General features: G+C 58.5%; 1 protein-coding gene across 6 annotated transcripts; it reads right to left on the bottom strand.

Moving 5' to 3' along the window:
* Nucleotides 1-6,838: 6,838 nt before the first annotated feature.
* TNNT3 (troponin T3, fast skeletal type) lies at nt 6,839-21,603 on the bottom strand. 6 transcript variants are annotated; one of them, XM_010331137.3, is made up of 14 exons: nt 21,585-21,603; nt 20,119-20,136; nt 19,950-19,970; nt 18,765-18,776; nt 18,533-18,547; nt 15,559-15,577; nt 13,031-13,076; nt 11,507-11,623; nt 11,336-11,413; nt 10,931-11,044; nt 10,718-10,827; nt 10,487-10,577; nt 8,466-8,506; nt 6,839-7,107 (listed from the first exon to the last, which is right to left on the bottom strand). In XM_010331137.3, exons 8-14 carry the CDS (start codon nt 11,588-11,590, stop codon nt 7,053-7,055), a joined length of 573 nt encoding a protein of 190 aa, XP_010329439.3. In that variant the 5' UTR covers nt 11,591-11,623; nt 13,031-13,076; nt 15,559-15,577; nt 18,533-18,547; nt 18,765-18,776; nt 19,950-19,970; nt 20,119-20,136; nt 21,585-21,603; the 3' UTR covers nt 6,839-7,052. The 6 variants fall into 6 exon arrangements, with proteins under 6 accessions (XP_010329439.3, XP_074257947.1, XP_003943333.3 ...); XM_074401846.1 differs by lacking the exons at nt 8,466-8,506; nt 18,533-18,547 and adding an exon at nt 9,182-9,222 and having other exon boundaries at nt 21,585-21,602; XM_003943284.4 differs by lacking the exon at nt 18,533-18,547 and having other exon boundaries at nt 21,585-21,602.
* Nucleotides 21,604-22,729: the final 1,126 nt, after the last annotated feature.

The raw sequence follows: 22,729 nt of genomic DNA, 5'->3' as shown, positions 1-22,729 counted from the left end.
GGCACAAATAAAGTTAGGAAGAGCCCCCATCTACCCAGCCCCCTCGCTTAGCTTCAGAAAAACAACATGGCTGGGCATGGTGGCTCATGCCTGTAATCCCAGCACTTTGGGAGGCTTGGGTTCAGGAGTTTGAGACTAGCCTGGGCAACATCGTGAGCCCCGCATCCCTATAAAAAATACAAAATCTGTAGTACCAGCTATCCAGGAGGCTGAGGTGGAAGGGTCCCCTAAGACTGGGGGGTTGAGGCTGCAGTGAATGGTGATGGTGCCACTGCACTCCATCCTGGGCAACAGAGTGAGACCCTACCCGCCTCCCTTCTTCAAAAAAGAAATAGAACACAATGCCTTCCAAGTGAGTCCGCTGTGCAGCTCCTTGCAGTGGAACGCCTCCCCTGCTGGCCGGGACGGTTCATCCTAAGTGTGTGTTATGCATATCCAGGTACATGGGATTTTTAAAACTATGAAAATATTGTTTAATTTCGTGTAAGTAGCATGATTTTTCCTTTTGCAACTGGCTCACCCCACCCCAATATGGTGGCTGTGTTCAGGACTTCGCCACTGGTTGTTCACAGCCGCAAGTCAACTTCAATCATGTAAAACCCACCTAGGAATACACCACCGACTACCTGCCCATTCTCCTCTTGGTGAATGTTTGGAGGTTTTCTGAGTCTTTGTCATTACCAACAGCAGTCTGTACCCAGGAATGCAAAGGCTGGACTGAGGAGTGCACCCTTCAAGCTGGCCTGGCATGGCCAAGATGCCATTTGGAGTCATTGCTTTTTTTAATTCAGGTGGAGTCTCATTCTGTCACCCAGGTTGGAGTGCGATGGCGCGATCTCGGTTCATTGCAACCTCCAGCTCCCAGATTCAAGCCATTCTCCTGCCCAGCCTCAGCTGGGATTATAAGCACCGTTACACCACCACGTCTGGCTGATTTTTTTAGTAGAGATGGGGTTTCACCATGTTGGCCAGCTGGGTCTCGAACTCCTGACCTCCAGTGATCCACCTGCCTTGGCCTCCCAAAGTGCTGGGATTACAGGCATGAGCCACCACACCTGGCCGGGGTTCTCTGTTTTCCAAATGTCCTTTTAGCTTTATAAGTCGTCAGTCAGGTGGTTGAGACTGAACGTTCTTGTCCCTGTTAACTTTCACCTGTGACTTGGGCGTCCAGTGATAATCCTTGTCTCCGTTAACCATCGCTTCAATGAATGCCAAACGGTGCCTTCTTAACGCTGTCATTGCACCTCCATTTAGCTGGTGTTCTGCAGAAACGAGCCTTTCCTTCTCTAGACTGACGTTGGTGTTTTGCTCATCCGCTCTGCAGTTCTGATTTGGTTTCCTCTCATGCGTGTGCTGACCGTTCAGGCGCTCTTCCTGCGAGCTGCTTGTCACCCCCTCTCGTCCACTGTTCTGTTCTGTTGCTTGCCTTTTTTTTTTTCTAATGGGGCCCTACCTTCTTTTTAGACAGTGAAAACTGATTCTTGATCAGTGATATGTGTTACGAACACCTCTTCCCAAGAGATGACCTGTTTTTTTGCTTGGTTTATGGTGTCTTTTGATGCAGAGAAGTTCACATATTAAAAACCTTAGTTTTTTCTTGTTGAATTTACCAACCTCTCTATCCTCCGGTTTGTGGTTTTTACTACTTGTTGAACAAATTTTCCCTGTTACAAACCGGGGTGGTGGATCACGCCTGTAATCCCAGCACTTCGGGAGGCAGAGGCAGGCAGATCACCTGAGGTCAGGAGTTTGAGACCCACCTGGCCAGTGTGGTGAAACCCTGTCTCTACTAAAAATACAGAGATTAGCTGGGTGTGGTGGATGCCTGGTTAGAATGTGGTTGAATGTCCCTGCATTCATAGATTAGCTCAGGGAGGATTAATATTTTTTTTAAGATAGTGCAACGGTGCGATCTCAGCTCACTGCAACCTCCGCCTCCTGGGTTCAAGGGATTCTTCTGCCTCAGCCTCCCAAAGTGCTGGGATTACAGGCACACACCACCATGCCTGGCTGATTTTTGTATTTTTAGTAGACATGGGGTTTCACCATGTTGGCCAGGCTGGTCTCAAACTCCTGACTTCAAGTGATCCACCCACTTTGGCCTCCCAAAGTGCTGGGATCACAGGGGTGAGCCACCATGCCCGGCCCTTTAATGTATTTCAGTTAGGTTTTTTTTTTTTTTTTTAACTTTTCTTTTTAATTGCCTTGTCCATCTTTTGTTGGATTTATTGTTATTATCACATGCTTTTGACATTCCTGTGGCAAACGGTATCCTTAAATGTTGTGTTCCCTGCCTCTGGCTGGTGCGTGAGGAGGCATTCACTTTTAGTGCCTGGGCTCACAGGCAGCTGCCATGGATTCTCCTGAGTTCTGACTATTCAGGACCGGGGATTCTCTTGGGTGTCTGTGCAGACAGTTACATGGTTGTGAACATGACAGTGTTTTTCTTGTCTACCAGTCTCTTCCTACAAAGAAAGCCTTTTCCTTTCTTACAACTCTGGACGTGACACCGGTCCATTTGAAGTAGAAGTTGGGAAGCTGGCATTCTCACCTAATTCTTGATTTTAAAGAAAATCTCCTGGCATTTCGCGATTAGGGATTATGTTTGCCGTTGGCTTATGAATGACACCTTCCTCCCTTCTGTCCTTAGTGGATTAAGAATGTCTATGGATGGTGTTATATTTTACCCCAATTCTTCTGTAGTGCTTACATTCGTTATGTGTTGTAAACAGGAATCAATACATCATTCAGTTTTCTGATGTAAAACTATTATCACATTAAAAAGAACCCTCAAGGCTGGGAGTGGTGGCTCTTACCTGTAATCCCAGCACTTTGAGAGGCCGAGCGGGGAGGATCACTTGAGGCCAGGAGTTTGAGACCAGCCTGGGCAACATAGTGAGACCCCATCTCTAAAAAGAAAAAAAAAAGTAGCCAGGTGTGGTGATAAGGTAGCTGTGGTCCCAGCTCTGTGAGAAGCTGCGGTGGGGGATTGCTGGAGCCCAGGAGTTTGAGGCTGCAGTGAGCCAGGATCTCACCACTGCACTCTGGCCTGGGTGACAGAGCGAGACCTCATCTCTTTAAAAAGGTAAAATAAAAAAAAATAATAATAAAGGACCCCCTTCGTCATCATGCGATTTTAAAACATTCGTACTATTTTTTCTCGTAGGAGATTTAACTACTGGTTCTGTGTTTTGTTTTCTTTGCACCCTTGATTCGGAATGCAGAGCTCAATGTCTTTAAAACAAATGAAGTCTACGCAAGGTTTGAACTTTGCCTTGAGTCGATTCCGTGTTGTATGTCTCCTGGGAATGGGCTCTTTGCTCGGTTTGCAGATTGTCACAAAGCTGTTTATGGAATTCTTCCACCACAGCGCCACGTCTGCTGCCTCCGTCACCACGCTCCTCTTTGTCGACATTGCTTATTTGTGTCTCTGCCTCTTCCTACTGATTTTTCTGCGCGATGGTAGGCCATTGATTAGTTTTTTTTCACAGAAACAAGCTTTAACATTATTTATTGATTGATTTTTGAGCCACAGTCTCACTCTGTTGCCCAGGCTGGAGTGCAGCGGCCAGACCATGGTTTACCGCAACCTCCGCCTCCTGGGCTCAGGCGATGCTCCTAACTCAGTTTCCCAAGGAGCTGGGATTCCAGGCGCCCATCAGCATAGCTGGCTAATTTATTTTCAGTTTTTGTAGAGACAGGTTTTCGCCACGTTGCCCAGGCTGGTCTCGAACTCCTAGGCTCAGGTGATCTGCCCTCCTCGGCCTCCGAAAGTGCTGGGATTTCAGGTGTGAGCCACCGCACCCGGCCAACACCGAGACAATGCTTCCTTTTCTTGATCTTCATTAATTTTTATTTTCTGTTCTATTACCCTCTTGTGTTATTATTTCCATTCTGCTCTTTGCCTTGGTTTCAGTGTCTTGTTCATTTCCTCATTTCATAAATTAGATGCGTCCTTATTCATATTTTCCCCTCATGTTTTTGCTCTGGTGTAATCCAGACTTTGTCGTCTCTGTTTTTCAGTCCCCCCTCTTCTGATGGAAGCCTCCAGAGCCCCCGTTTCCCTCTGTCTTGTCTCAGCCACAGCCAGGCTTTGCTCTGTGTTCCCCCGTCCTCCTGAGGTCCTAGCCTCGACCGCCCCGCCTGGCCTCGTCCTCTCTGGTCCCCGAGCTACTCAGGCGGGTTTTTACTTTCTAGCCTTTGCTGAACGGGCTGACTCCCGGTTGGGTTCTGACGTGGCTGCGGAGGGCGGACAGTGGGCTGTGGCATTCTTGTGTCCGTGGCCAGCTTTGGTCACCGTCTCCCGTGCCTCCTCTAGTTTGGAGGCTCCACTTCTGTCCCTGTCTGTTCCACGAAGCCAAGCAATTTCTTTCCAGTCCCAGGTGCCTCTCCCCCGCGCTCTGCGGGGAGCAGAATCTGTGCACTAGGCCCGCAGACTCCTTTGCCCTTGCGATGGCGCCGTGGGCTCCCACCGCCCTCTGGGTCCCTCCCACTCCCCACTGTAGGCTGAGTGGGGGACGGAGCCCCTGCCCGTGGGTGCTGATCACCTCTGTCCCCATTAGAGCTGCTTGCCTCCTGTCCATTGGGTGCTGCTCAGGGGCCTTTCAGAACAAGGCAGCACAGCAAGATCAGTGACATCGACCAAGGACTCCACCCTGGGCGCGCTCAGCGTTCCGCCTGTGTGTTACCCAGTGAGCACACCTGGTCGGGCGCAGCGTAGCTGAGACTCCCTCATGCAGGCCCACTGGGGGGTGCAGGCTGACGCACAGTGCTGTGTGTTGTGGGGTCACACACCTGGGATGATGTTGCTCTGTGTGTTTCTGTGTGTGTGTGTCTCTGTGGGTGCTGTGGGATCACACACCTGGGATGTTTCTGTGTGTGTGTGTGTGTGTGTGTGTGTATTGTAGGGTCACACACCTGGGATATTGCTCTGTGTGTGTGTGACGGGGTCACACACCTGGGATGATGTGTCTCTGTGTGTGAGCATGTGTGTGTGTGTGTGTGTGTGTGTGTTGTGGGGTCACACACCTGGGATGTTTCTGTATGTGTGTGTGTGTGTGTATTGTAGGGTCACACACCTGGGATATTGCTCTGTGTGTGTGTGATGGGGTCACACACCTGGGATGATGTGTCTCTGTGTGTGAGCATGTGTGTGTGTGTGTGTGTGTGTGTGTGTGTTGTGGGGTCACACACCTGGGATGTTTCTCTGTGTGCGCGCATGTGTGTATTGTGGTGTCACACACGTGGGATGTTGTTGCTCTATGTGCAGGTGATGGGGTCACCTACCTGGGATGATGTGCCTCTGGGTGTGAGCGTGTGTTTGTGTGTCTGTGTGTTGTGGAGTCACACACGTGGAATGATGTGTCTGTGTGTGTGTGTGTCTGTGTATGTGTCTGTGTGTATGTTGTGGGGTCACACACCTGGGGATGTTTGTGTGTGTGTGTGTTGTGGGGTTACACACCTGGGGATGGTGTGTGTGTGTGTGTGTGTGTGTTGTGGGGTTACACACCTGGGATGATGTATCTCTGTGTATGTGTGTCTCTGTGTGTGTAGCTGTGTGTGTTGTGGGGTCACACACCTGGGGATGTTTGTGTGTGTGTGTGTGTCTGTTTGTGTGTGTCTGTGTGTATTGGTCACACACCTGGGGATGTGTGTATGTGTGTCTGTGTGTGTGTAGCTGTGTATGTTGTGGGGTCACACATCTGCAGGTGTTTGTATGTGTGTCTGTGTGTGTGTAGTGTGGTGTGGTCACACACCTGGGGATGTGTGTGTGTGTGTGTGTGGTGGGATCACACACCTGGGGATTGTGTGTGTGTGTGTGTGTGTGGTGGGGTCACACACCTGGGTTGATGTCTCTCTGTGTGTGTGTGCTTTGGGATAACATACCTGAGATGATGTGTGTGTGTGTGCATGTGTTGTGGGGTCACACATCTGGGGGTGATGTTATGTGTGTGTGTTACATGTGTGTTGCAGGGTCTGCACACGTGTGTGATGCTATCTGGAGGTTCTGTTTTGTCCTCTGGGTCCTGGCCTTGCCACCATCCCCATTGCAGACTGAGGGGCTGCGCTCCCCACCCCGCACCATCCCCCACTCCCCGTCCTTGGCAGCAGAGCGCACAGATGTGGCTGCCCGCCCCTGAGTCTTTCTGGGGAGACCATTTTGGACTCCAAACCTTCCTCTGTGAATACTTTGCTGTACAAGTCTCTGCGTCTTGATCCAATTTCTGTGATTTATATTTTCCATAATTCTCTCTGGTCAGGATTTTGAGATTTATGACCCATGTGTGCTCTGCTGTCCTGTGTGCTGGGGGAGGCTGCCTGCATCTGCCCTGCCTGCTGTCTGCTGGGAGTGAGTGCTCCTGCATTGCTCTTGCCCAGACCAGGGTCTGGGGTGCGCCCCTCATGCCTGAGCCCCTCACTGCCTTCCTCTGCCTTTCTGAGGGGTGGCAAAGTCTCGCTCAGAGCCCTGCCCTCCTCCCTCATCCCCTCCTGAGACAAAGTTTCTCTGTCCTTAGTGGATTCAGAGCTGGCACAGATGGGGTCTGGGGCTGGAGGTGAGGCCTGCAGACCCCTCCTGGGCAGACCCCATAGAAGTGGAGAGCGGAGGGGTCCTAAAGGCTCAGGTGGGGATGGAGCCCGCTTTTTAGAGGGAAAATGGGCAGTGTCTGATGGGCATCCTGGCACCACCCTGGCCGTAGCAGCAGGTGGCATGTGCTGGCCAGTCCCCTCCTGAGCTGACCCCGCAGATGGCTGGGACACTCTGCCCTTGGGCAGCCCCCCCACCTCCCCAGCATCCCCCACCTCCCCAGGGCCCCCATGCAGAAGCGAGTGCACGCTGTGGAGGGGGGTCTGCAGCTTTATTCACAGGCCCCGGGGGATAGAGGCAGCAAGGACAGAGATTCAGGCGGGGCTCTGGGGTGGCGTCTCCAGCCCCAGGATTGTCAGGGAGCCCATGCTGGGATGGTGGGGGTTGGAGGATTCGGAGTCCCACGAGCGACTCCCATGTGCGCGAGGGTGGAGGGTCTCTGCCTCGAGGGGCCTTTCTGGCCTCTCTATTTCCAGCGCCCGCCGACTTTGCCCTTGGCTGGGGACCCAGCCTTCTTGCTGCTGCAAATGGGAAGCAAGTGGTCCTTGAGTGTCAGGGGCTCTGGCCGTGCCCCTCCGGTCCCCCACTCCGGGCAGACTCTCAGCTCGACCCCAGGCTGCTCTCAGGGCGCAGGCCCCGGGCAAGCTGGTGGTGTACACCCAGCTTCAGTTCCGGCAGCACCCACTCACCTGTGCCTGGCGGGCCTGGGTTGTTAGTGTGGTTGGGGGCTGGCTGTGTGAACCTGGGGCACCCTTCCTCTGTCCTCCCTTCCTTGCCCGAGGTGCCACTGCACACAGACCCCCGATAATGAGAACCCTCCCAGGCACTTGGCCTCCAAAGAGCTCCTGCCCCTCCAGACAGGCTTTGGACGGCGGCGGCCCCAGGCCTTCACGTGGCCGAGAGCCAGGAGGGGTTGGGTGCGGGTAAGGGACGGAGGCAGGCGGAGGACGGGAGTGCCCGTGCTCCCGAGGCTGGCCCCTGTCAGATGCCGGCTAAAGGCCGTGCCCCCACCCATGCTCCTGAGCACCCTCAGCGCACACACACGTGCACACACGCAGGCACAGGCACATCTCGCCAACGCCCGTCCGACCCCTGACCACACAGCAGGGAAGCTGTGAGGTCGCCTGCAGCACAGAGGAGCCGACCCTGGGGGCTGCGGGGAAGCAGGGGCCATGGGAGGAGGAAGAATCCTAGAAAACATGGACACTCCAAGTAGCCCCCAAGCACGGCGATCCTTGGGGAAATGGAACTGGCTGTGCAGCCGGGCTCAGTGACAGGATCCCCAGCGTGGTGCCGCCGGGATCGCCCTGGGTGCAGGCCCGTGCAGGTGGGCGAGCAGCTGTGCCAAGGGTTCCCACGGCTCCCATGGTGACCCGATTTTATGGATGAGGCATCGCCAACCAGGGGAGTCCATGTTTTTGCCTAGCATCACAGAGGGGTTGGGACGAAGCCCTGGCTGCTTAATTCCTTAATTCTAGGCCCCCTTAGAGGGCAGAACACTGGCGGATACCCTGGGGCCCAGATTGGCCGCACCAAAGGCTGCCGGGAGCGGCCCCGTCTAGGGGTCCCATGGCTGCCCTCTCCCTGCAGCCAAAGACAGACTCAGGATGAGGGTGTAATGGGTGAGCCCCACTGGGCTCCCTCCTCCTGACTCTGCCATCCCCCAGGGCTCCTCTGCATGCAGCGGGGCAGGAGGCTCTGGGTCCCTGACCACAGGCCTGTACATGCTGGCCCCAGGGGCCTGGCCGGGTTAGTCTCATAATGGCCCTGCTGAGGCCAGCCATCTCCGGCCACCACCAGCCCTTGTTAGGGACTGGCTATGGTGCCGGCTCCGCGGGCCCCGTGCCCGGTGCGGAGCGAGGACAGCAGGGCTACTCACTGCTTCTGGGCCTGGTCGATGCGGCTCCTGAGCGTGGTGATCTGTGGACAACATGAGTGACTCACTGCGACGACCTGAGGGCCAGGCCTGGGGGAAGGCCGGTCTCCGCTGCAGTGCGGGCTGGGCTGCGTGACCCGGGGCTGCTGGGCCCCCACCAGGGCTGCTCGGCTCCCTTACTGTCTCCTGGCTCCTTGCGCGGGGGGACACCGTCCCTGGGCCCTCGGGCTCGTGCCTGGACTTACTCTCGCCGGCCTGTACTGGCCTGGGCTGCCACACACAGCAGCCCGGAGCTGGCCACTTACCTTCAGCCTGCGGCAGGCTGCGGGGCAGGGGGCACGGAGCATGAATGGGGCGGGCGGGGCAGGTGAGGCCTGCAGACCCCTCCTTCCCAGCTGCAGCTCCCTTGAGCCCGGAGCGTACCTCCTGCTCCTGGGTCAGCCACTCCTGCCCTCCTGCCTGCGCCGGGGTGCTCTGTGACCGCTCCTGGCTTGAGGTGGAGCTCCTGGGAAGGCGAGGCCCTTCCTCACTTGCCAACAGGGCAGCGGCCACTGGGCAGCCCCCGGCTCCAGGCATGAGGGAAGAGTTGGGCAGAAGGAAGGCTCCAGGCCCCCTGCCGCCGGCATCCTGAGCGACCCAGGTTTTTGCCATGCGAGAGGTTCACCTCACCGTGCAGCGCACACCCACAGGCCCGGCCCAGGGCGGGCCCGGCTACTCACAACTTGGCCAGCATCTGCACTCTGGCCCGGACATTCATGATCTAGAAAGACCAAGATGGTTACATGGCTGGATGGGTGGCCGAGGCAACGAGGCCCTGCTGTGGGCTGGGCTGGCCTGGTGATGGCCCTCCAGGCTCTGGAGCCCCTGGGGACCTGCCATGACAACATCTATCCAGAGCGAATGGGTCCCTGACTCAGCTCTGGGAACACAGCATGGGAAGGCCCGGGTCCTGTGCGGTAAAGGCCAAATGAGGACCAGCCCCTCTGGGAGAGTCCGGAGACTGAGGTCAGGCCAGTCCCCCACGCCTGGAGCCCCTGGGGACCGCTGTGGGAGGGAGTGCAGCCACACCGCCTCTGTTGGAGGGGAGCTTGTGGAGGCTCAGGAGGAACAGGCACCCTGCCCGGAGCCCCGGAGAAGGAGCTCAGATTTGCCTGGCTGGCGTGGACTGGTTGCCCAGCACTGCTGCACCCGCGTGGAGCAAGGCCTTGTGAGCGCAGCTGCCCTCCCCCGGGGCCCCTGGCAGTGCTGGACGGCGGACGGCGTGGTCTTGATGGTGATGCTGGAGTGTCTGCATTTGCCCCGAGCGCACGGATCACTCATGGCTGCGACCCTCGCCCGTGGAGCCCACGTGCGTGTTCGGGAGGGTAGAAAGAAGCTCAGCTTCCTCCCTGGCTCCCAGGTTGTACCCCAGACCCCGAGGCCGCCCGGGCGGGCTGCCTTCCCGAGCCCCAGCTTCGCCTGCAGCCATGGTCCCTGCGTGGAAGGTCGCCCTGCTCTGTCCCAGAGGAGCATAGTCCCAGGCTCCCTGTCCCAGCCACAGGGCGCAGCGTGCAGCCCCCTCTGCCGGCCCCGAGGAAACCGGTGTCGTGGACCCTGGTGGAGCGGTTTGCGGAGGAGCCATCGGAAAGGATGCCCCACACCGGGGGTCTCAGTGCCCGGGAGCTGAGCTCAGTGACGATGGGGACTTTCTATAAACTTACAGGGGTTCAGAGAGTGGACCCTGAGTCCACTCGGCCATGGCTGCTCCCCCATGACAATCCTCATGGCCATGGTGACCAAGGCCACCTAAGGGCCAGGATCCTCGTACAGGCTGCTGTGTGGCCAGCCAGGAGGATGAGCCACAGTCCCCAGCAAGAGAGCAGCCCCAGCCAGGCGTCAGTGGCAACAGCCTGTGTGGGCCTCGTAGGGCCCAGGCCCCGTGGGTGGGAGTAGGTCCAGAGTTTGGTAGGGGTGCAGGAAGGTGGCAGCCCTGGCTGGCGGGTGAAGGCCGCTGTGGCCCCGGGGCCGGAGGCGCTGGGACTCACATCATATTTCTGGCGTTTCAGCTTCTCCCCGAACTCAAACTTGTCAGTCTCCAGCTGGTACAGGGTATCCCAGAGCTCCTTGGCCTTGTCCCTGGGGCGGAGGAAGTGGCGAGGCTTCGGCGAATAAGCCCAAAGGCAGCGCCAGGCCCCCGGAGGGCTCCTGCAGCCACCGAGGAGCGCGGCCTTGGCAGCTCCTGCAGGTGCCCCGCCCCCGGGACCCCCGCCCCTTACCTCAGCTTGTCTTCACTGAGGTGGTCGATGTTGAGCGGCTTGCGTCTCTCGGCGAGAATCTTCTTCTTCATTTCGCGTGCCGTCTGCTTCTTGCCTCTCTTCTGGTCAGCCTGTAGGGAACAGGCCCAAAGAGAGGGGCCCGGACTCAGGAGGGCGCAGGGCGCGCCCACCCTGAAGGCGGCCGGCGTGCTCGCAGCCGTGGCAGGCACGCACCTTGGCCAGGTAGCTGCTGTAGTTGGCTCCCATGGAGGACAGGGCCTTCTTCTTCTTCAGGTCGTCCTCTGCTCTCCTCTTGGCGTCCTCCTCCTCCCTTCTGGCCTTTTCTTCCTGTGGAGACCCGTCCCCGAGACGCTCAGGGATGGAAGGAGGCCTCTGCCTTCTGGGCATCCTTGAGGGACCCACCCCGGGCTTAGAACTGTCTGGAAGGAAGCTCCAGGTCTTGGCCAGGATGTGTTCTCTTGCAAGGGGTCCTGCAGGGCGTGGGGGCCTCAGCCAGTGGCTCTGATCATCGGCTAGCGGCAGTGGGAACCCCAGGAGGAGGAAGGCCTCAGCCTCCTGAATTTCTCTGGACCTGGGGCTCAATGGCAGAGGCAGGGGTGGGGCTGGTGCTGTCCTTACGGCCAGTCTGTTCTGGCGCTCCCTCTCCTTCTCTGCGCGAATCCTCTGCTGCTCTGCTCTCTCCGCACGGCGCTTCTCCTGCAGCCAGGGAAGGGGGTCTGCTCAGCCCTGCCCCCAGCTCCTCCGAGGGTGCCCACCAGCCCCTGCTGCAGCCTGAACCACCCTACTCACGATTCTCTCCTTGAGAGCAATCAGCTCCTCTTCCTCCTTCTTCCGGGCTTCAAAATGGCTGTCGATGAGGGCCTGGAGCTCCATGAGGTCTTTGTTCTGACGCTTCTTCTGGATGTCCTGTGGGCAGGGGCAGTGGGTGTCAGCCCTGCCCTCCCTCCAACCTCTGCCCTGCCTGGCCTGCCTTGCAGCATGAGGCCCCATCTCTTGCTCCATCAGAGAAGCCCTGATTCCCTTGGCCACCGTGAACATGGCAGGGGCAGAAAATTTTGCCCTCCCCACATTGCCACACTGCTCTCTTCATAGGGGCCGAGGGTGGCCTGATTCCTGAGCCACAGAGCGGGGATGGTGCCCAGCTAGAAGGTCCTCAGCATCCTTGGGATGGACTGGCTCCGACTCGGCTCTGTCATTATCCTCAGAGATGCCCAGCATAGGCCTGGCAGAGAGAAGACTGCGGAGTGAGCTAAAGTTGCTGGATAAATCGATGGGCCTGTGAACAGATGAACTGATGGATGGGTGGATGACTGCTAGATGAGTGGGTGGATGTATGGGTGGATGGATAGATGGGTGGAGGGATGGATGAGTGGATGGGTAGGTTAGTGGGTGGGTGTGTGGGTAGATGGGTGAATGAATGGGGGGAGTGGATGGTTGCGTGAATGAGTGGATGATAATGGATGGGTGAGTGGATGGATGAGTGGTATGCATAGATGGATGGGTGGGTTAGTGAGTAGGTGAATGGATAGATGGGTGGGCGGGTGGATAGGTGGGTGAGTGTATGGATGGGTGGTTGGATGGGTAGATGGGTGGATGATTGAGTGAGTGGATACGTGTCTGGTTGGATGGATGAATGGGTGGATGAGTGGGTGGGTGGGTGATCGCATGCATGACTGGATAATGGATGGATAAATGGCTGGCTGGGTGGGTTGAGGGGTGGGTGGGTGAGTGGTTGTATGGGTGAGTGGATAATGGATGGATGAACGGATGGATAAATGGTTGGGTGGATGGATGGATGGGTGGTTGGGTGGGTAGGTGGGTGGATCAATGGATGGATAAATGGTTGGTGGATGGGTGAATGGGTGGGTGGGTGAGTGTATGGATGGGTAGGTGAATGGGTAGGTGCTTATGTGGGTGGAGGGATGGATGGATGGATAAATGGTTGGGTGGATGGGTGGGTGAGTGTATGGATAGGTAGGTCAATGGGTAGGTGCTTACGTGGGTGGATGGATGGATGGATAAATGGTTGGGTGGATGCGTGGGTGAGTGTATGGATAGGTAGGTGAATGGGTAGGTGCCTACATGGGTGGATAGATGGATGGGTAGGATACATGGAGGAGAAGGGAAGAGAGATGTTTATTTTTAGAGGGGTTTCCTGTGGTCCAGGAATATGTTATGGAAGAATTACCCAGACCCAGGAGGCCCCAGCTCTGGCTGCTTGGGGGAAAGTGACCTTCTGAGGCCTAGCCTGGAGCCCAAAAGCTGGGGTTTGGGGAAATGGTGGCCGTGTTGACCAGCGTCCTATAAACTTACATCGAAGTCCACCTTCTCCCCTTCTGGGATCTTAGGAGCAGTGAGTCTGAAGAGAAACAGAGAGGCCTGTGAGCAGAGACCTGAGGACCCACCCCAGAGGGTCGACCTGGTGCTTTCCCTCACCTGGCCCCTGCTGGCCCTGGTGTCCTCCTGCCCTGGCCTCCAGGCGAGGATGCCCTGCCTAGTGGCATGTTTGCCCCAGCTTTATTCTTACGAGGTTTGTAGCCCGCCATCCTGAGTGTGGCTTGAGCCCCTCAAGAAGGCATCAGCTTCCGGCGCTGCCAGCTCCCTTTCAGCTTCTGGCCATTGCAAGTTTCACTGCACCCCAGCTACCAGGGAGGGCACCTCCGTTTCCTTCTCAGATAAACACACACAGCCAGGTCAGGTGAGAAGCTATAGCCACCATGGGCGGCGGTGGCCTCCGTGGCAGGAACAGCTGCTGGGAGCCTGTGCCTTTCCCCAGCCCCTCTTTTTCCCCAGCCCCTCTTTTTCCCCAGCCCCTCTTTCATCTTTCTCTCTGGGGGTCCAAAGGGAGGAGAGGGGCAGGGAAGAATGCAATCTGGAGGGGAAGCGGGGCCCCCTCTCCGGCTGGGTGTGGGGTCCGCTCCTCTCAGCAATACATTCCAGATGCAGCAAAGAGTTAAAACAACAACAACGATTTTTTTCTAACAAACGATAGAAGAAAGTAGAACTAAAATATCAATCAAAAACTGGAGCGGGAAAGGGTTTCCTAAGCTCAGAAGCACCAGAAGGTGCCTCTCAGGGAAAGAAGGCCAGATGACTCCACGCAAATGAAAAACTTATGTATGTGAGTAAAAAAGCAAGATGGAAAGGCAAAAAAAAAAAAAAAAAAAAAAAACCCACCAAAAATAAAAAACCAGACTAAAAAAATATTTTCAGCAAATACAGAGGAGACTTATATCCTTATGCAAACTGATGATTAAGAAAACACAGAGACGCCTCCACCACGCGGCTAATGAGCAACGGGCAGAACTACTAATTCTCAGAGAAGAAAGACGACCCATCCACAAACACAGGGAAAAGCTGGCCCCGAGTGGCTCTGGGGGCGCGGAGCCAGACGGCCATGAGATGCCATTTCCCATCCATCAGAGGCTGCGATGTCAAAGCACGTTTCTGTCCTGGGGTGAGGAGGGTGTGGGGTATGGAGCCGCTCACATCCCACGTAGGAGACAGCGCTCCAGGCCGTTGTGGAAAGCAATTTGGCCCTGGCTGCCAGAGCCTTAAGAACATTCATACTCTTTGACCCAGTAATTCCAGTTCTGGGAATGTAGCCTACGGAAATAACCCTAAAGACAGAAAACGCTTTCCAAGCAGCGTTATTTATGATAGTAAAATATTGGGGAAAGCCTGCAAGAGGGGAATGGTTAGGAAAATTATGGTTTGTTCAATTGATGGAATATTATGTGGCCATTCAAAATATTTAAGGAGACTATGTAAAAACATGGAAAAATACTTATGAATAGTGCTAAATTTTAAAAAAGCAGAATTCAAGGCTGTATAGACAGTATGATGTTTGAAAAACAGCACAGAGTTTAAATCTTTTTTTCCAAGCCCTATGCATGGAAAAAAGGAAGAAATCAGGCTTTTTTATTTCTCTCTGCTCTTTTCCACAGTCTGGCTGGCTGGGTAGGAGAATTATAGATGACTTTTTTTCTTCATTCGACTTTTATGTATTTTCCAAATTTTCTTTAATGAGGTGTTTTATTTTCATAATGAAAACACAAACAATTTTTCTAAAATGAGAAAGTATCTCGTGATCAGGCATTACTGTACTTAAAATTGCTGAAAAATAAAGTGCAGAGGATGGAAAAGTGCCGGCTCTGCCCTCACGTGTCCTCACTCCGCTCCAGAGAGTCTGCAGGGCTCCCCAGGCCGAAGCCGGCAAGGCCGGGGCAAGGGCAGCTGAGACAAAGGTGAATTGCGCGCAGCGAGCGCTGTGGCTTGTGAGTGCTGATCGAAGGCAGAAGAGTCAGGAGGGCTGCATTAAAAAAACCAGTCCACCAAGTGCTCACACGCGGGCACGATGCGGACACGGTCCTCTGAATTCTGCCTCAGAGGGGGCTGTTTGGGCCATGGTCGAGGGGTCCCTCTGAAGTGGGTTTCTGGGCTGAGACCCCTCTTTCTTCCACTTCCCGACTCACTTTCCTGTCGATTTTCGCAGCTAGGTGCTATGACTGGGGATGGCGCGGTCCCCCAAAAGCCGTGGGGTGTGGTGGTGGCCCGATTCCCTGCACCCCAGCACCCGCCTTCCTTCCTAAACCCTCTCCCACCCACCTCTCCTCCGTTCTTCCTTGTCAGTAGCCTCCTCCTGCAGGCAGCCCTCCTTCTCTGCACCAGATGACCCTGCTGGGCCTCCCAAGTCCATCTCCCAGGTGACCCTGGTCTCTCCCACCCTGCGCCCTGAGCATCCATCCCTCCAAGTGCAGGCTCCAGGCATCTGGCCGTGTCCCGCGCTCAGCCCCACCCCAGAACACACTTGGCCGGGCCCGCCAGGACCCCACACTCACTTGGGTCTCGGCTTCTCCTCTGTTCAGTGCAGCACCAGGGTCGGGGAGGGAGAGAGACAGCCAGGGTGAGAACAGGCAGCCTGCGGCCCTGGGTTCCCCCGCGCTGAGGGCTATCCTCCTTTCCAGCTGTGATCCCACCAACCCCCAGAAACGAGAGGGCCCTGTTTCTGCTCTAGGCCTGCAAAAGCCCGTGGCGGGGTCGGAGGGGAAGAGGTCAGGGAGGAAGAGGGAGGAAGAGGAAGGGACGGTATAGGAGCGAGACCGGCAGCAGCTCGGAAGGCTGCGAAGGGAGGAGAGAGAGGACAGAGGACAGGGGCTTGGGACGCAGATTGGGAGGGAAGGGGCTCGGGAGAAAGAGGAGAGTGGGGCGCGCCCTGCCTGGGCTCTGGCGCCGCTGGCTGGTCCTGCTTACTCCTCTCCGCTGTGTGGCAGAAGCTGGGAGTGGTGGCACCCTTGAGACCCCCGCAGCCCGACCCGGCGGCACCCTGCGGAGCAGCGGGGCCGGCAAGCCCTAGCCATCGGAGACCCCCATGCCGGGGGAAGAGAAAGAGGAAGGACAGAGGGAGAGGGAGGCAGGGCAGCGAGAGAGCCCGCCTGTCCTTCTCCTCATGTCGGCCAGAGCCAGGGTCCTGCACCCCCAGCAGCGGGGTGGGCCCTCACCTTCTGCAGCCTCCTCTGCGATGTCTTCGAGACGGCACAAGCACACATGCAAGAGAAAGCCAGGGCGGCTGCGGGGGTCTGCGGGGGTCTGCAGGGGTCTGCGGGGAGGGGGGCTGCAAGGGGCTGCCGGGCTCTGTGGGCACGGGGCCCACCCCTCTTGCTCGGACCCACTCTTCCCTGGGGTGTGCCTGTGGGGCCAGTGAATCGCTGCCTGGGGAGGGATGGAAGGGGCTGGGTGCCCAGTGGAGCCCTGCCCTGAAGACCTGGTGGAGAGCAGGAGGGACGCCAATACCACTCGGGGCAAGGCCGGAAGCTGAGGGCACTGGGTCTCATCTGTCCCCCCAGCCTGTCCTCTTGGGTCTGGAATCTGAGACCCTCCCCAACAAGAGGGCACTACAGCTGGGTGGGTGCAGCCCCTTGGCTTGGCGCTTCCTGGCACCTGACCCCTGCCTTTGAAGTCTGTGTTACTGGGTGGAACTCAGCAGGGCATGGAGTGACTATAGGCCCTCAGGCCTCAGAAGCCTCTGCCAGCAGCATGAGGTCTAACTCCTGGCTGGTCTCAGCTCTAGGTGCCCCTCCCTGAGTCCAGAATGTCCACAGGCCGGGGGCCCAGGCGTGCTCACCCCGACCTCCCCGAGGCCTGCCCTCTGACTGCCACGTGGCTACTCTCCCGAGACGGGGACGGGCCCTTCTGGGATCCCCAAGCTCCGTCTGCCTGGCTGGCCTGGCCCGGCTGGGGCCCGGGAGGGGGTCTGCCGCTGGCCTGGTGGCACCCACCCACCCTGCCCCTTCAGTCTATGCTCTGGGCCTTAGGCGGCAGCAAGGCCGTCGACGTGTGATGCCCTTGGCCCTCGGAGTCTGACCTGGCGCCGTCCTCTGCACTTGGCTGAGGCCAGCAGGCCTGGGCCCAGGGATGGGGGTGGGGGTCCTGCCTTGCCCGCACCTGGCCGGGGTTCGAGGACCTCTAGTCCTCCTTGATGGTAGACCCCTCGGTGGCCCGGGAGCCCCCTGCACAGCACAGAGGAGCCGCGGCGCCCTTGGTTTTGCACGTGGGCCTGAGTCACCCGTTCCGGACCCCTTGGAGGGGGGTGCATGGGAGGGAGCGGTGGGGCGTCCTGCTCGCAGAAGCCTGGCTGAGGGCCCGGAAGGAATGGCGTGATGAGGACAATGGATGGGCTGCTGGCCCCACATCCCTGATTTGGGGGTTTTGCTGGCTGCAGCGCCTGCCTGAGGAGCCCCTCGGGGTGGGGAGGCCAGCCAGGGTGGAGGGCGAGGTCAGGTGGGAGGCTGAGCGCTGGGGGAAGCAACCACATGGCCACGTGGCAGAGCTGTCCCAACAACCCTGACTCCTCTGCTCCTGCCGCCCCTCCGCTGTCCGTCTGTCTGTCTGATTGTCTCAGTGCTGGCTCCAGAGTGACCCGGGGCTCCTGTCACCTCCACATCTCCTGGACACCTTCTCCTGTGTGGCTGGAGCCCCTTCCCTCTCCCAGCATGTCCCTCCTAGTCCAGGGGCCTCTCTGAGGCTGGAGTCCTGCCAGAACTCAGGCCCAGCAGGGAGGAGCCCCTCAGCCCCACAGCCGCTGAGAATGGTGGGGGGCGGTGCTGAGAAGCACTTCCCAGCTGGGGCCCCTGCTCTGAATCTGCAGCTTTCTGACCTCCGCCCAGGGGTACGGCCGGCCCCACCGCCAGGGAGGGCAGGCCCACCCAGGGGGCCTCTCACACCGGGTGTGTCTGGCTTGGGCCCAGGCGATGGGTGGGATGCCGGGACCTGGCTGCGCCTTTGCACGCATGGCCCCCGGCTGTTCCGGGTCCCCACGTCCCCACCTTGGGCCTCAGCCTGCCTTTCTGCTTCGCTCCACTTGCCCCTCCACCCTCCCTTCCACCTCAGCCCTCCCTACCTTCCTACTTCTGGCTTGCTAACTGGAGCAGGGTGGAGACCTGTCCTCCTGGGCTCTTCCCACCGCACCCTGGTGGATCCGGAGGGTCCCAGTGGACCCCAGCACTGTCCTCCCAAGGCCTGCTCTGCCTGGGCCTCAAGGCTGGCCACCCCCACCTCCCACCTTCCTGTTGGCGGCCCAGGAAGAGCCTTGTCCTCCCCAAGCTACGAAATCCTCTTTGCCTGGGAGACCCAGAGGAAGCCCTCACCCCATTAGCCAGGCCCTCCTAAGCCAGGGGCCTCACTCTGTCCCCAGCCCAGAGGCCAGAGTAGGCTAAGCTGTTGGTGGCGAACATCACAAGGGGTGGGCGAAAGGGAGAAAGCGGGAGAGGACGGAAGGGAGGACGGGGGCTCTGGAGTCTGGGGAGCGCGGCGTACCTTCCTGAACTTCCTCTGCAGAAGTAGCGTCGTGGCCGGCAGAGAGGGTGGGAGGGAGAGAGAACCAGTGTGAGAGGGGCGGTGCGGAGAGCAGGGGAGGGCAGGGCCGGGTGGCGCGGGGAGCAGGCCAGGCCGGGGTGTGCTGGCTACGCGGCCCCTCTTGTTCCTTCTGGGGTCCTGCACCCCCGACGTGGCCACAGGTGCCCATGTGGCGTTGAAGTCATGCACGTACCTGGCTCATGAACTTCACGGGCCAAGGAGGCCACGGAACAAGAGGCAAAACCGCGGGTCAGAGGTCAAAGGAGGAGGGTCCGAGGTTAATGGAAAAGCAGCCCGGTCGCGTGCGGGGAGCGAGCAAGACAGGGTCGGAGTTAGCCCAGGTGCGGCCACCGCCCCAGTCCCACGTCCTCAAACCCTGCTCTCTGCATCCCGACATACTCTGCCTCACAGGTGGGGAAACTGAGGCTTGGAGGGTGGCCGGGAGCTGTGGCTCTCGCCCTTGGTGGAGCAGGCTCGGCACGGGGGCTGGGCCTTCCTCTGCTCACCACCATCCCCTCTGTGTCCTGGGGATCCCCCAGAAGGGTGTCCACGCCTCTGGCCAGGGCACCAAGGCCCATGCACAAGGTTGTAGCCTGGCTGGGTGGCACCAGAGGCCCACAATGGCATGGCTGGCAGCCCTGGGAGGCAGAGCCATAGATGGGCCGTGGGAGGTGTCCCCAGGAACCCCACTTCCTGGCATCCCGACAGCTGGGGACCCACTCGCTGTTTGCCTGATCAGATTGTCCCCACCCTCCGAGGGTGCTAGCAGCCCCAGGTGACACTGATGGCTCTGCCTGCTGATCTGGGCATGTGACCCCAGCCCTCCCATCTACCCCTAGCCTGTGTGAATCCCAAGGGTCCCACAGCAGAGGGCTGTGATGGGGTCTGGGGGACTGGCGAAGGCATGAGCCCGGAGGAGCTGATCGTGCTGGGCTGTAGGGCTCTTCCCCAGCCGCCTTCTCTCCCCTCATCCTGTGCTGTCCTGAAATGTGGCTGGGGGTCCTGGCCAGGCCCAGGGGTTGACACCACCACGGGCTCTGGGCTGCCCTCCATGGGGTGGAGGGCTAGGGTGGGCCCTGCGGCGTCCCCTCTGCCCCATGCTTGGGGATGCCCTGCTGACCAGCAGCCCTACCCACACCTGCCTGGGGAGTCCCTGGCCCTGCTACCTGGGCGGCTGCGGGGAAGGGACCCACCCTTGAGGCCCCATGCCCTTTCTAGTCAAGCATTGGCTGTGGTTAGTGGATTATGTTAGGGCCACATGTGGGGGCCTCTTGGCTGGCTGGCACCTCGTGGCTTCCCCACCCCTCCCCTATCACCATGTAGGCTCCAGCCAGGCCCCGGGCCCCACATGGGGACCAGAAGTCCTGGGTCCTCATACCTTCCTCATGGACTTCTGCAGCTGAGGAGAGCCGGGGTTGCAGGTGGCAGGCGGAGAGAGGAGAGGGTTAGACAGGGATACACGGCAATCCTTAGAGGCGGGTCAGTGTCGGGTGGGACAGGAAGGCTGGGGGATGGGCATGGGGGCCGGGGCCTTGGACCCCACTTACCTTCCTCCTGGGCTTCCTCTGAGAGCCGGAGAAGCCGGGAGCAGGAGAAGGTGGGGATGGGGGAGAGCGGGAAGAGAGACAATCATTAGAGGAGCGTACTCGGGCTGCAGGGACAGGAGGCTGCCAGCCTGGAGCTCTCTTGGCTGGGGTGAAGGATGGGGGTCAGTCTTTCATCTCTGGCTAGCCCTGGCAAGCGGGGACTCCCACCAACTGAGCTGGTCACCGTCAGCTAGGCTGAGCCCAGCCCGGGGGGTTCTGAGGCCTCGCCTCCCTCCTGGGGTCCTGTATTCCCATGCCCGGAGGCGTTTGTGCACAGAGGCCCTTGCTAAGTCCTGCTCTGCAGATGACACAAGTAAGGATGGGGACAAGACCCACAGGCCTGCGTGAGGCCCAGCTCTGAGCGCCCCTGCAACTGAGGCTGGCACTGAGGGGTCTTCCGGGACGTGCCACAAGAAGACCCTTCTGTGGCCTCCTGGCCTGCCACGTGGCTGCCCCAAGGGAAAAGAAGGCTCTCCAGGGCCACATGTCCCTCGTGGAAATGAGGCTTTCCACCTTTTCGGCAGAGAAAGAAACGTTTTGCTCACGTTGTTAGGGTAGCCAAGTGTTTTCAAAATATTTTCAAAACATAGCACTCAAGACTCCTCACGGGACGGCCCAGCCTGTTAGGGTTGCGTGAAGCTGCTCCCCGGTTGAGTGGGTGCCAGGGATTCTGGGGCAGTGCCGTCGGCCTGAGAACCGCCGCCCCGCACGGTTCCCAGGTGCGCCCACACCCGCCCACGCCTGCCCAGGCATGATGGAGACACCCACAGACCACACCTGGCCAGCCCAGGGAGGGGGCTCCAGGCTCCACCCAGGGTTACGGCACAGGGTAGGGGGTGTATGGAGAGATGGAGACAGAGACAGAGATGGAGATGGGGGTGGAGAAATGGGGACAGAGAGGCCGAGAGGGACAGAGACTGAGAGACAGAGGCAGGGAGAGACAGAGACCAAGAGGCTGAGAGATACAGACAGAGAGAAGCTGAGAGAGACACCGGCACACAGAGAGACGAGGGTGCCAGGAGAGACGCAGAAGGGAACTGGAGAGACATGAGATGCTGAGAGACGCAGCGCTGGGCGTGGTAGGGCGCTTGGTGTTAATGAGAGTGAGGCCTTCATGAGCAGCCCCCGGAGCCCCCCACACCATGGCACACGGAGGATGAGGGATTAATGAAGGACCACGAGTGTAAATCAATCCACTAAAGAGATGGGGTTAGTGATGATCTCATGACTGTCATTCATCATTAATTAAGTGATAGCCTCATTCATCAGTCATTAATGATGAATCGTTAATGATGAGGAGGATGGACGGTGGATTGATAAGCTAGAGGCGGCCTGGAGCAGCCCGGGGAGGGGGTTTCTGTGAGTGTCACACGGGAGAGGGGGGTTAAGGAGGGGCTGGGGGGCTTCCGGCCCTTGCCAGAAGTTACCTTCTTCTTCGTACTGCTCTGCGTTGGGACAGAACAAAAAAGGGGGCCACGTTAGACAGGGCCACCCGTGAGGGGAGCAGGGGCGTGAGGAGCCCGTGTGTCCCGGCTCTAGACAGACCAGCGATTCCCCCTGGCCAGTGGTAGGCAATCGGGGGTCCTCGGCCCCAGTGAAGGCGCTGGGGAAGGCAGAGGCTCTGGTGATGGTGGTCGCTTTCGGGGGGCTCAGGGATCCTGGATGCCCACGTACCACACTGGGTGTGAGAGAGGCGGAGATAGGACCCAGAGCCGGACACGTCCCTGCAGGCCCCTCAGGACCCTGTGGCTACGCTTCAGGGAAGAGACGAGGCCCCCACTCAGACAGCTATTTTCCGGGGGTTGCTCAGAAGCCATCCATGGGATGCAGCCGATCTCTGCTGCCAAGGGGACCCATGGTATACACAGCCCAGCCCCCGCCCACGTGTGACCCTTCGGTCTAGAGCAGGGAGGAGAACGAGAATGGCCGTCACACTTACCCTCCACCTGTTCACTGTGGGGCAGGAGGGGAGAGAGAGAGAGAGAGAGAGAGAGAGAGAGGTGGTGAGGCTGCATTTGTGCAAACGTTAGCGTATTCTCCAGCCCCTCCAAGCCAAGGGCCCGGGGGGTGGGGGTCGGCCTCCAGCTGGGTACTCACACTTCCTCGTCAGACATGGTGAAGGTGGGTTTTGTCTGCAGAGAGAGATTGAGAGAGAAAGGGTGGAAAGAGAGTGAGGAGCTGCCTGGGCGGAGGGCAGGGGATGGGCCCTCAGAGCAGTGCTGTGGGGGGACTGCAGGCAGGGTTTGGGGGCCAGCTCTGGCCTTGGGCAGTCTACCTCCTTGGGCCCCCCTTCCCCCAGGGCTCCCAGCCCCTCCCAGACTTGGCGTCCCTGACTCTGTCCCCTCTTCCAGCCCTGGCTCCAGCCTGGAGCTTGGAATCTTGGAGCTGGACGGGCTGTTGGAAGGCCGTGGCGTCCACCCCACCCGAGGCAGACATCCTCTCTGCAGCGTCCCCTGAGGGGGGTCATCCAGAATGCAGGGCGTATGCCGTCCAACCCACTCTGGACACAGGAAAATCTTGCTGATGTGGCTGAAACCTGTCTCTGGATGTTCTCTGCCCAGCGGGTGTAGGT

The sequence above is a fragment of the Saimiri boliviensis genome, chromosome 6, assembly GCF_048565385.1.
Source record: "Saimiri boliviensis isolate mSaiBol1 chromosome 6, mSaiBol1.pri, whole genome shotgun sequence".
NCBI lineage: Eukaryota > Metazoa > Chordata > Mammalia > Primates > Cebidae > Saimiri > Saimiri boliviensis.
The sequence above is the reverse complement of the archived record's forward strand: the minus strand, read 5'-3'. Positions and strand labels throughout refer to the sequence as shown.